Here is a 14,295-nt window from a genome sequence, read left to right on the forward strand (position 1 = left end):
ATCTCATAAGTTCATTAAAAAAAGAGAAAACAAAGTAAAACCAAGCAAATTAACCAAAATCCTAAAACCTCACCTTCAAAGAATGAAACTATTATTCTGCAAATTAGTACACAAGCGCTTACCCTGCCTTTTCTCCATAGACTACATTTAAAGCAAACAGCAAACAAATGTAAAAGTTAAGAATAAAAGAATTAGAAATGCCACTATTTTGCAACCATGATGAAGGACTACTAAAATCATTTGGTTAAAGTTTCCTGAGGAATTTTGTAACTGTTGAATTAGACTAACAACTCAACTTACTATAACCAATCTTAGTGTGACAAGAAGTGGGATAACCAGACAATAAGACTTCTGATCTGAGAGAAATGAACATATGTAGAACAAGCTAATTCTAAAATGAAGCTCTTTAGGTATAATCAACAGTTTATAGAAGATATGCGAGACAGAGGAAACACATAATCAGTCAGATTCAGAATATGGAAATTCGATAGGAAAAATGACCCAATTTCAACAAATACATAACACAGAAAGAAAAAAAAGGCTAGTAGAAAGAACAGAAACTATTTCAGGTTAAAATATACGAACCCTATTTTGATCCAAGTTTGAACAAACCAACTACTGAAGACAACAAAACAACAGAAACACAGCTGTAAAAAGATGCTTTGAGACAGTACGATCAGTCTGCACATGGACTGGCCAGTAGATGGCATTAATGAACTATCATCAACTTTTGTTGGGTGTGATGACGTTTAAAAGGAAAATTTTCTGTTAAGAGTCACTACTACAGAAATGACTGAAAGGACAGGATGTCTGAGAGTTACATTAAAAAATTCTAGCAACTGAAGGAGGAAGAGGAGTTGGTGGTGACAGAAATGATAAAATAGAATTGGTAAAATCTGTTGAGGTCTGGTGGTTGGTCACCTTATATCAGTACTACCCCTTTTGTTTAAGTTTGAAAGTTTTCATAATAAAAAGTCAAAATAAAAAAAGAAAAATGGGTATAGAAGTTGAAGTGTATAATTCAAACAGCATTTACCCGTGAAAGTCTAAAAATGTGCAGAGACAGCAGTCTGCCAGAGCAACCATGTTAAAATTTTTTAGGTTTTCATGATGGCCTTCCAAAGTCCATTTGATGTAACAGTGCTTCTCAAAGAGGTGTTCTGATATTCTGAGTGAATCAATTCTTGTGGAATAGGAACCATCTTGCACACTGCAGGATATTTAGACACTCAATGCTAACATTACTCCCTCTAGTCACTGACAGCAAAAGGAAACTTCCATTTTTCCTAATGCCTCTGGGGAGCAGTGAGGAACCAATTCTGGTTAAGAACCACTTCGCTACACCAGGTATTGACCATTTTTAATTAGAGAAACAAAAAAGACAACAAAGCAGCAATAATAATTGAATATGACTTTTTCAGATAAAGTGAAGACCAAAAAAAATACTTTAAAAGAATGAACTGGCTACTGAAAGAAAATTTTATTTTAAAAAATAGTTGAATCAGTCTTACTAATTCACATTGGGAGTTGAGGGGAAAAAAAGAAAACAAGGATACATACGGTCAGCATTTTTCAGTGACTGCTTTTTTTTGGAAGGTTTGGAGATGACTTTTATCCGTTTGCTTAGGAACACACCAATGTCATCACTGTTGCCATAGAACATCTTTACAGACAGCATGAAGTGCTTTCTCTTGTCTGAATCAGATATATACAATGTTTTGGCTGTGCAATAGTTCTGTGAAAGAAAAGGATAAGTCTTAATAGCATCAAAACCCTGTCAGCTATGTACAAATAACTCAGTAAGGCTATGGCTAAGTTTGATCAGACTTAAGGCAGTAATTCCACTGAACAGCTGATAAAACCAACTGTAAAAAGTACTAAAATTGATCTCTGAAAACAAAGTACAAAATCTTCCTTATTGAGTCTACAAAATACCAACATTGTGTTGTTTCCCCCTCTCAAAAAGACTTTTAAAAAAATAATCTTTTATTGTTTTATATAGCTCTACATCTATTTACAGAATTATCAAGACCTTCAGGCAATAAAAACATTTGCCTTGAAATGAAAAAGAAATACAAAATATAATGCTACAAAAGTCTATAGAAATATCTGAATTGTAGAATTCGAATTATATAAACAAAACAATACTAGCAACAGAGGTATAGGGCATGTAATTATTAAAAATAAAAATTCAAGTGCTAATTAGGATAAAAATTCATGTTGCATAGCTTACCTAGCTTCAACCATGTAAGACAAAAACTGAGAAAATATTTAACAAATTAAAAACATCAGATCCAAAATATAACTATATAGTCAAATACCATGACCATAATAAAAATAAGGGCTATATATACTAGAACTTTGTTGTAATAAATATTAAAATAAGAAAGGAACATGCAAAATAAATCCCAATAATGCAAAATAAAATCCCTCCTTTCCCAATGACTAATCGCACCATTCAATGAACACGCTATTGAAAGAAAACAATATTACTTTAAACGAGTGGTTGTTTAGTGAGACAGGAGTAAAGTGCACTTTCTGAAGCTCAGCATCCATCCCACTGCTTGGTCCATCTGTGCCTACCTGGAACCAAACTGACCTCGTTCTTGTATCTTGATGGTCCAAGCATATGATTATATTGTTCTTTCTGCCTGGAATGCCTTTTGCTGACTCTAAACCAGTCTTATTCTCTATAGACTCCTCTGATAGCATTTTTCATTAAAACTAAATATTAACACATAATTTTGGCTTAGAGACACTGTACTTCCCTGTAATGAAGTGTTTTAAGTACTAGTTAATGCTCAAGCTCTCAGGTATTATTTTCTGCAAATTTCTAGGGCTTGGGGAAAGGATATAATGGCAGAAGTTGATGAAAGATGTACTAAAGCCATGATGCTGAGAAAAGCAAGTGGGCATGCTGTTTGGTATTACTGCCCTCAGAACTGCTGGAAGCAGTTAAAGCTCGCAATAAAGTTCAATTGCTGTTGTTTAGTTGCTAAGTCGTGTCCAATTCTTTTGCAACCCCATGGACTGTAGCGTGCCAGGCCCCTCTGTCCATGGGATTTCCCAAGCAAGAATACTGGAGTGGGTTGCCATTTCCTTCTCCAGGGGATCTACCAAAGCCAGGGGCTGAATCCACATCTCTCATGTCTCTTGCACTGGCAGGCAGATTCTTCACGCTGTGTCACCTACGAAACGGCTGGGCTTCTCACCTATCTAATTATCAATCACAGTTACAAATGTCTAGGTGTACAGCTTGGAGACATACATAACCAAAATGCATGAGACGTGACCAAGGCCTCTTTACTCAACCAACTACTTAAATATGTCTTTAACTTTGGCTCAAGAGTTATAACTCAGATATATTTTATATTGCTCTATTTTAAAATGAAAACAATCTTTACAGTAGTAAATTTCCTCTCAAACCTACCTTAAAATACATAGTTGACAAGCCTTAATGATAACAATTATAAGAATATAAATGACAGAAACACAAATTTGAAGGAGACTGATATTAAAGCTCCTTATTCTCAGTGCTCATGATCTGTAAAATGACTCATTATCTGTAAAAATCACTAAAAAAATTAAATGAGAGTACAAATCCCCTAGTTCACCACCCTCAACCTTGCCCTCCAATTCTCATCCCTAGTGTCAACTACAATATAGCAAACACTACGACATTCAACAAATAGTTATTGAGTGAGAAAATAGCTATTTATGCAGTATTTTAAAAGACATTCATGTGGTCATTGAAATCAGAAATAATAACCATTTTTCAATTTTAACAGCAAGAGAAAACAAGTTGATGCTAAGTCAATAAAGAACTATTTTTGAGTACTAAAGGTACAGACTGAGATTAACTGCTTTTTAAATTCATAAAATACAATTAGTAAAACTAACTCATAAACTGCATTTCTTAGCAAAGTAATCAAAGAAAATCCCTAAAAGTTTGACGAAAGCTATTTACAGTGTTCCTGACTATACAAGATAGTCTTCTTCCACAATGAAGCTAAATAAAACACTTATGATCTTTACAACTTATTTAATACTTTGCTTCCAGTAAAAGACTAAGATTAAATGAGCAGAGTAAAACATTAGTGAACTATGTATTATCATTGTTCTTTGACTATGATGCCCTTATAAGATGGATGGGCAATCAGCCTCCTAAATTTATTATTGGCCCCCAATAGAAATATGATTCACAGCCTGCTAAAACTGCTAGCAAGCTAAGGAAGCTTCCTGTGTGCCACCTTTAGATGTCAAAGCGCAAGCTTCACGAATCATGACTAGATTTCAGCTATTTGAGATTATTCCAGTTCTGATTTATATATTCAAGAAAGTGCTACCAGTAACCATAAAATGGGGGGAAAAAAAATCACCACTACACAAACAAGTAAGAAAACTACATTATGGTATCATGATGCTCTTTACAGGGAACCAGCAGTCTTAACTTACCTTTCCTTCCAAGTTCAGTTGCTGCATTTCTTGGTCACTATTTCCTATTCCAATAAATGCACATGGTTGAGACTCTTGTTCAGAACAACCATCGCGTTCCATTTGTTCTTTTTTTTTCTTCCATCCACTGCCCATAAGATACACACAAGGAGGAGGGCAAAAAAACCTAAAACAATGAGGGGGGAGGAAACACAATGCAATTACACTCAAGAAAGCACTTCCTTTTCTTGAACATACGAATACAAAATCATGTTGAACTACACCAAGTTAGCTCATAAAGAAACATTTTGGTCAAGTCTTTTGTAATGCAAATAACCGTACCCAGAGCGCAGAAATCAATACTTCCATTTGTTCCGGTTAAGGTTCATTTATATTGACATTACGCATTCACTTAGCCTAGATACTTTCAGATCAGGAAACATAAATTTTCACACAGCTCAGAGTTTTGAACATCTGCACTTAGAAAATCCAGTGTATTTCAACATATACAAAAATAGGGTATAACACCACAGAATCTGCAATTACTGCTTAGAGTCTACTCAAAATGATGTACTGTTAATTAATGACATCTTTGGTATGGATATCACTCTTAACTTCATTTGGTAACTAATCTGGAAAACAGAGCAGTGTCCAAAGTAGACACTTCCAAAATATTAATACAAGTAAGTAAAAGAATTAAAAGCAAAAATGGATCATTGGTTTACCATGTATCTTACAACCTAAACACCTGCTGCATGTGGATCAAAGAACAATATATTATTGTTCTTTTAACTCAAAGACAGCCAACAGATTTGTTTTGTTAGTTGCCAATAACCTGCCCTCACAAATTCTTCCCACCTAGAATTACTTCCTTATAATTTTCTCGTAGCAGTTAGATTACTTCGAAGTCTAGCTCAAGCCCCACATTTTACCTAATTCAGAAGACCATCAATCCAGTTCTTATACAGGGGGTAACTCCTTCGCTCGATTACACACATTGACTTATACACACTTTAAAACATTTATTAATATGTCTCATCTAGGGGCCTGAAAACTCAAATACCGGCCAGGTAAGTAATCTAAATGAGTGGACCGGGTGTACAATAAATAAGTAGAAATATTCTTTAATTACCTAAAGACGTATGTTCCTTCCCTTCTTTATTGAAACAGAAAACCCTCAAGGCAATTCCCACTTTTTATATAGTTATAAGCATAGAAATTGCTATCTTAGTTCTTTTAAGTTCACTGTAAGGAAAAAAAAAAAGCTTAACCGCAAAGATCATCACCCACTAGTGTGTGGCTCTGATGACAAGGAAGCAACTGAGAACTGCAAGCATTCCCATACGGCTGAACTAAGGGTGTGGAGGTCGCGTGTTGGTCACATCCTCCAATTTTCCAATAGTCACCTAAAATCAAGTTTTGTATGAAATTTCTAATTCTAAAATTTAGCAGCTAATTTATTATGCTTTTTAACCACTTTTTAGGCCAACAATGCACAGAAACACAGATACTATCATGCTGGACTTAGTTCTCAGTCTCCCCTAAAGGTAGCATAGTATCTACTTGTTTGCTTCCCCCTCAGCACCTACTATAATATTAACTGAATTGAATCAAAATAAACAATGGCATCCACATTTTGCTCAACTCTACCAAATTAGTATTTAAGAGGTAATCTACACACAATTTATAAGAAGTGAGCTGGGTTTATTTAATTTTCACTAATTCACAAAAATTTACTACATTCCTAGTCTGTACCAGGCACTGGAAAAATATTAGTAGTTAAAGAAAAATCCTTGTCCTAATGGAACTCATACTCTAATAAGAAAGACAATTTTTAAAATGTAGGTGACTAAAACAACATATATACTTTAGCTGGTTAGGGAAAAAAATAAAGCAAGGAAGGGGTACTTAAAAATGTAAAAGACTAGACTGGCCAAGGAAAATTTTTTAAAGGAAGTGACCTTGAGTCGGGACCTAAACCCATGGGTATCTGGGGAAGAGCATTTCAGAAGAGGGAACAGCAATCACAAAAGCTCTGAAGCAGGGAGGACTGAAAGAGACAGCAGAGAAACAACAGGCCAGCGTGGCTGGAGTACAGAGGAGGAGGACCATAGGATACGTACGAAGCCAGGGGTGCTAGGGAAGTAGACCTAGCAGGCTGAAAGGGTTAGGCTGAGTGAGGAGGAAAACCTTCTGAGGGTCTTCTCACACTTTTCTGAGCGAAGAGAAGGGAACCAGAGCGGCTTTTTTGCCTGGATACTCTCCTTGTTGCCATGAGCACAGAGGTCACAGCGGAGGCACTGGGCTCAGCTCCAGGTCACTCCAAATTTGGAGGGATGCCTAGATTAGCTGGGCAAGTTCTGGAATTTGCTCATTCAAGTCTATACCAGGGATCTCTCTGGCCTCTAATGCTGGGAACCACCCAATACTTACCATGGCACAGACTCAAATTCCTAGCTGGCACACTATTAGGAAGCTGAGAAGCCATCAATTTTGGAAAACTTATCTCCTATTAGTATTTTATTGAGCACTGACAAATACTAGGTCTCCTTAGTAAACTGGTATACCAGCTATAAAACTTGCTGCATTTAGTATAGTGTACCAAATATAGTAATCAAATCCCAACAAGTTATCACAGAAGATACTTTTATTTCACATCTGGAAAAAGGCCTAAAACTGTTAAAGACTCAGTGAAAGTGAAAAAGAAAATGAAAGTCGCTCAGTCGTGTCCAACTCGTGTGACCCCATAGACTATACAGTCCACGGAATTCTCCAGGCCAGAATACTGGAGTGGGTAGCTGTTCCCTTCTCCGGGGGATCTTCCCAACCCAGGGATAGAACCCAGGTCTCCCACACTTTACCAGCTGAGCCATGAAGAAAGCCCAAATGACTCAGCACTGCCGGTTTTCTCAAAAGTACTGTGATGAAGTGGTATGAAATCAACAGGGCATAAAATCAGAAAGATTGTCAAGAAATTCTTTATCACTTTACAACACTGACTAAGGTTCTATACTGAAAGTGCTTTCCAGTCATGTAATAAACCTAAGAAAAACGAAGAGTCTTCAACCGTCTCTAAACTAGCGTTAGTTTTACATCAACTCTACAACTACTTTAAAAAAAGCTGTGATGCAAGAAAGTAGCAAATCCAATATAAACATTAAGATATCTCATTTCTATGTGATGATGAAATCATATTTTAAACATCCCAATATTGCCACCCCCTAAAAAAATCAGCTAATGAATCAAATCTTCATTTCCAGAGACTTCTGCAGTAATATAATAATCAAACAAAAGATAATCATCAATTAAAAAATTACAGACAAATGAAATTAAAGGAAGGAAGGGAAGGAAAGAATATCACCTAATTAACAGAAGAAAAATTAACTATATACCTTTATAGTAGTATGTGAATCGATGTTTTTAACTTGGACAGATGGTTAATGTGTACCAAACAATTAGTGAGAAGTCTGAAATCAAGTGGTCAGCTTTCGGAGTTTAACAGCTGCTATGAAAGCACATTTTATTAAACAGTGTGCCTTTATTTTCTCATCTTTCCCAGGAGCTCCATCTAAGCAACTTAGGCACACAATGCTTCTATCTACCACTTGGTGGCGATACGCACACATTTATGATTTTATTCATTTCGTAAGTCAAACAATCAGTCTTTATTTTCAGAGAATGATTCAACAACTTTTCCCTCAAATCATAAGATGAGGTCTGGAAAATACCTTACAGATTCAAAGAAGTCTTTTTATTCAGCCCAATACATAATATTAGACAAAATCTAAACACATCATTTACATTATCTGACTATTTTGGCAGAATCATTACCCCTTGATTATTATTCATACTTCCCTTAACACCAAGTTGAAGAAATGCTAATACATCAAATGGCATTTCCATATCTTTAATGGAAATTTTCCTCTAGACGAAATAATTTTTAAAGTTTATTTTTCAATCTTGTAAAGAACGTCTTCATGAAAGGTTAAAACTAACCACTAACATAAGTGGGATACCAAATGTATTAAGCAAAGAAATATTCCTTATTAGGTACAAAAGTGAATTCTCAGAACAATTTAAATTTTAGGATAAAACTTCCTGCTTAAATATTTCTAGCATCATTCACTGGAATTATTTTGTAAGCCAAGAAGACTGTGGTCATGTCCCCAGGTTACCTCATGCCTAAACTTAGCAGCTTTTCAGAAAGGCCTGAATCTGATCAACAAGAAAGCAAGCAGATCTTCCTCTTTCTACTATACTCTACCAAGCAGTAAGGGACAAGACCTCTTCCAGTAAGAAGCCCTGACAATCACCCAGGAGACTGGCCTCTGTTAGCAGCCCCTGACTACTAATACTTTTTAAAAATCAGTAATTTTTAGAAGTTTTTGCCTTTACTATAAAACTAGTGCCATGTCTCTTCTGGAAATGTTAATAACCCAGTAAATTTAAGAAAGTAGTTACTCTGGCTTTTTTTTTTTTTAATCTTTTCATTTTTTGGAGTCAGAAGCTTAGATTCCTTGATCTTTCCTTTCACTGAGGTTTTTAGATTCACTAAGCAATACCCAAATAATAGAAAGAAATTGAAAATAAATGCAACCATAATAAAAGATAATCACTAAATCACCTATTTTAACTTGATAAGCCACTATAGCTTTATATTTTTAACAGTGACTAGCAAACAGGAATCTTATTTGGGACTTTGAGAAGCTCTTCCCTGTTTGTATCTCCACCAGGTCTCAGTTACCCACTTCAGTATTAAATGACATAGCGACTTTTAAAACTCTTGGCTTAAAGAGCCTTTTGCATAGTACTTGGAATCTAACAGGTTGTCAGAAATAAAGAAAAGAAGAGTTAATAAATGAATGAAAACGTACTAAAATGGATCTTCAAAAATCCATGGGTGGGGAGAGGGAAAGCAACACTGCCCAGGTGAGCAGCTATATGATGAGCTTGTTAAATTATTTCTATTTTCACTGCTGTTGTTCAGTCACTAAGTCGTGTCCGACTCTCTGCAACCCCATGGACTGCAGCACACCAGGCTCCTCTGTAATTCACTATTTCCTGGCATTTGCTCAAATTCATGTCCATTGAGTCAGTGATGCCATCCAATCACCTCATCCTATGTCGACCCCTTCTTCTCCTGCCCTCAATCTTTCCCAGCATCAGTCTTTTCCAATGAGTCAGATGGCCAGAGTACTGGAGCTTGACCGTTAGCATCAACCCTTCCAATGAACATTCAGGACTGATTTCCTATAGGACTGACTGTTTTGATCTCCTTGCAGCCCAAGGGACTCTCAAGAGGTTTCTCCAGTATCACAGTACAAAAGAATCAATTCGGCACTCAGCCTTTTTTATGGTCCAGCTCTCAGAATATGCTGGCTGTCTAGGTTTGTCATAGCTTTTCTTCCAAGGAACAAGCATCTTTTAATTTCATGGTTGCAGTCAGTCTGCAGTGATTTTGGAGCCCAAGAAAATAAAATCTGTCACCACTTCCACTTTTCTCCCTTCTATTTCCCATCAAGTGATGGGACCAGATACTATGATCTTAGTTTTTTAATACTAAGTTTCAAGCCCGTTTTTTCACTCTCCTCTTTCACCTTCATCAAGAGGCTCTTTAGTTCCTCTTTACTTTTTGCCATTACCATGGTATCATCTGCATATGTGAAGTTGTTGATATTTCTCCTGACAACCTTGATTCCAGCTTGTGAGTCATCAAGCCCAGCATTTCGCATGATGTACTCTGCATAAAAGTTAAATAACCAGGATGACAATATACAGCTTTGCCATACTCCTTTCCCAATTCTGAACCAGTCCGTTATCCCATGTCCAGTTCTAACTGTTGCTTCTTGACTCACACACAGGTTTCTCAAGAGACAAGTAAGGTGGTCTGGTAATCCCATCTCCTTAAGAATTTTCCACAGTTTGTTGTGATCCACATAGTCAAAGGTTTTAGTGTAGTCAATGAAGAAGAAGTAGATGTTTTTCTGGAACTTCCTTGCTTTCTCCACAATCCAACGAATATTGGCAATTTATCTCTGGTTCCTTTGCCTTTTTGGAACACAGCTTGTACATCTAGACGTTCTCGGTTCACGTAGTGCTGAAGCCTAGCTTGAAGGATTTTGAGCATAACCTTGCTATATAGCATGTGCAATGAGAGCAACTGTATGATAGTTTTGAGCGTTCTTTGGCATTGCCCTTCTTTGAGACTGGAATGAAAACTCATCTTTTCCAGTCCTGTGGCCACTGCTGAGTTTTCCAAATTTGCTGACATACTGAGCACAACCCTTTAAAAAAAGATGTTCTTTTTGGATTTTAAACAGCTCAACTAGAATTCCATCAACTCCACCTCTAGCTTTGTTCACAGCAATGCTTCCTAAGATCCACCTAACTTCATACTCTAGGATGTCCAATTCTAGGTGAATGACCACATCATTGTGGCTATCCAGGTCATTAAGACCTTTTTTGTATGGTTCTTCTGTGTATTCTTGCCACCTCTTCTTAATCTCTTTTGCTTCTGATAGGTCCTTACTATTTCTGTCCTTTAGTATGCCCATCCTTGCATGAAATGCTCCCTTGATATCTCCAATTTTCTTGAAGAGATCTCTAGTATTTTCTATCCTATTGTCTACGATCCCATTTCTAAAGTCTCTGATCTTTTGTTTCCTCACTAATGCATTCCTATTTACAAGATTCTTCTAAGGATTAAAACATTAAAACATGTAAGGCATTTCCTGAACAATGTCTAGATCATGACTGGGAAAAGGGAAGCTGTTCCTCCTTCAGTCTCACTATGAGGTGCAACACTGGCCTTGAGATCCATCTCAAGTAATAAGGTACTAACTTGGTTTGTTTTGCTTAGGAGTTAAAAAAAAAAAAAAAAAGACCGTCTCCTATAATTTACATGATGTCACAGGGCAGGGAGACCTGCATAGCCAGTATCAACTTCATACAAAAAAGGGCCAATATCTTGATTTGGTTTCTATGTCCCAAACCATAGGTACCAACTACTTCTAATATTTGAATCTGATGATTAAGTTTCATGAGTAATCAGAAATTTAGAGAACTTGAATAACTAAAAAAGCACACTTGACAATATGAGTCCCAAATACTGTTTTCAGCTCTCATCCTCTTTGATGATAACATTATCAACTAAACAGTTTCAATTCAGATTTAGAGGACTTTGAGAAACAGACTATTTAAAATTTTTTTAGCACATTAAATCAATGTACTCCATTTCCTTTCTCTTATGCATATGCTAAGATTTCCTTTATCTCACAAACTCACAAAGATTTTGTGGACTCACAAAGACTCCACTCATTCCTTTCAATCCAATACTTAAACCTGAGTTTTCATTCCTTCTTCCAGTTCAGTTTTATTACCTTTCGAGCCAACCCAAAAAATCTTTCATGTTCCTCCACAAGCAGCCTTGTCCACCAAAGCATGTTATTTTATGTTTAACATAAAAATGCTATCTGAAAGACAAAGACTTGAGAAACTATTAACAGGAAAATTCTAGAAACTAAGTAACAAAAACCCACAAGTAACACCAAAAATGTTGAAATTTAAAAGATACTAAGGCAAACACTAAATAGTAAAATGTTACACTCTAATTCTGGCTAATCTGACTCACAGGTCATCTCTGTAAGGCCACACTCACAGAGCACGGGCACCAATCCACTCTGCTGTCTCTCCCTTAAGCTGAACAGGCACACAGCCTCGGTGGAAAGCGCTGGGAGTACTCTTCTTTACAACCACTCCATAATTCAATTCTGGGGTTTGGTTAAGCCTTTTTCTTTTAAAAATGATAATACTGAGGTCATATTTCTTTATAAAACTACATTTTGCACCAAAAGGAAAACTACTTTTTGAATGAGCTAATGTACCACAGAAGTACTTAGGGAACACCACGCAGTCCTGAATAAAAATTAGGGATTATTTCATTTTGTGAAATCAGGGATTTAGCCAGAGGATCTGTACTAAATAGAGACAATAGAGACAAATCCTGTACTTTTCACTTTGCACTTGCAAATAACCCAATAATAGAACCATTCTCTTACCTGCATACCAATACATCATTTGCAAATTCATGTGGTAACTATTAACTATCCACCAGAAAAAATAATCTTACCTTTTCTCATTTCCATATGACTTCTGTGCAACTTTTGCATGAAGAATAAGCACTGTTTGATCCCCTCGCTCTTTTAAATAATTTCGCATAGCTTCCCTAAAATAAAATATAAATATTTACTATTATAGGGGTAAGATTTGGAATATTACTATGTTCTGTAAAAACAATGCTTAAGAGCATTTCAAACAAGTAAATCTAAAATGAAAATAAAGCAAAACAAACCATAACTAAATTTTAAAAATATTATACAATGAGGAAATAAATATTGCTCATCTTCAACAGTATACTTTGTTCTCTGTAAAGAAGAAATGTCCCTCACTATAGGAATTTATGATATAACTCAATTAAACCACAATTACAATTTATAGAGTAAGTAGAAATACCAAGTTCATTGCTTATTAGGCTTTAAACCCTTTGCAAAATTAATCATGTGCAATACTGTTGTATTTAATAATTGAATTCACCAACTAAGACTAGCCCCTCTCCTCCAGCTATTGGAATGAGTGTTTTTCACCAAATACAAAACCGTAAGAAATCCTCAGGTCATCCAAATTTATTACTACATGTTCTTAAAATAACAGCCCTACAAAAGGAGGAAGAAAGGGCTATCATTAATACACAAACTCATAATTACTCTCAACGATGTTACTAAACACAAAGTTTAATAAAGGGTAATTCAAATTAGGGAAAAACAATTAAATTTTGGAAAAATACAATGTTAATTGTTTCAGGTATAAAGTACCCCAACTATCCATTTATTACACAAATGCTGTACAAAAAGTTCAATGTCTTAAAAATATTTATCAATTATTTTGCTGAGCAATACAATAGAATACAAAGAACCCAAGGTCTACACAGATCAAACTTTCACATATCTTAATCAGTAGAATCCTAATTCTTAAGACGTTTAACACATTACAAAATTAAAGCAAAAGGGCTTCAAAAACAATCATCAAGAAGCACTTTTAATAAATTGAATACTATTTTATTTATAAGTAAAAAGACAAATGTACAAGAGGACGGCTATAGATTAATGAAAAGTGAAGTGAAAGAGTTAGTTGCTCAGTTGTGTCTGAATCTGTGCTACCCCATGGACCGCCAGGCTCCTCTGTCCTCGGAATTTCCCAAGGCAAGAATACTGGAGTGGGTAGCCATTTCCTTCTCCAGGGGATCTTCCCAACCCAGGGACTGAATGTGGGTCTCCCACATTGCAGGCAGACTCTTTACGGTCTGAGCCACTAGGGAAGCCTGTAGAATAGTAGTTAAGTTATCAAACGTGGGGAATTTACACTTGTAGCACTCTGAATAGAAGTGGCCTGGGGCGTATCTCTTAACCTCATCTAGCTTGGTTTCTGTATCTGGTAATAAGAATAATGCTGACATAATAATAGAGTGGTTGTGGGTAAACTAGATAATCTAGATGACAGTGTTTACATTTACTAATTCAAGGCAGAAAAGGTAACGCTGGAATCTAATAAATTAAGAATTAATCCTTACCACAGGAACAAAGCTCAAAGTCCAGTAAAGACAGTAAAACATTTGGAAAACAAATTGTAATGAAATACATAAGTCAAATAGAGGTATGACCAAAAAGTTCCAATAGGGAGTACCTATGTAAAGGAGGGCAGAGGTAATAAAGGACCCTGAATCGATCCCTGGTCCGGAAGATCCCGGTGCTGCGGAGTGACCAAGCGCATGCGCCACAACTACTGCGCCCTCGCTCTAGGGCCCCT

At 36.1% G+C, this 14,295-nt stretch overlaps 1 protein-coding gene across 6 annotated transcripts in view; it reads right to left on the reverse strand.

Annotated features, from left to right (window-relative positions):
- Positions 1-14,295, reverse strand: part of RBPJ (recombination signal binding protein for immunoglobulin kappa J region) — a 226,429-nt gene that overhangs the window by 16,305 nt on the left and 195,829 nt on the right. For all 6 annotated transcript variants that reach the window (XM_043438827.1, XM_043438826.1, XM_043438828.1 and 3 more), the window contains 3 exons: positions 12,563-12,658; positions 4,456-4,621; positions 1,561-1,735 (listed from right to left, as the gene is read on the reverse strand). In XM_043438827.1, coding sequence (XP_043294762.1) covers positions 1,561-1,735; positions 4,456-4,621; positions 12,563-12,658 — 437 coding nt within the window. The remainder of the gene's footprint in view (positions 1-1,560; positions 1,736-4,455; positions 4,622-12,562; positions 12,659-14,295) is intronic.

Source organism: Cervus canadensis, chromosome 19 (assembly GCF_019320065.1).
Source record: "Cervus canadensis isolate Bull #8, Minnesota chromosome 19, ASM1932006v1, whole genome shotgun sequence".
Lineage (NCBI taxonomy): Eukaryota > Metazoa > Chordata > Mammalia > Artiodactyla > Cervidae > Cervus > Cervus canadensis.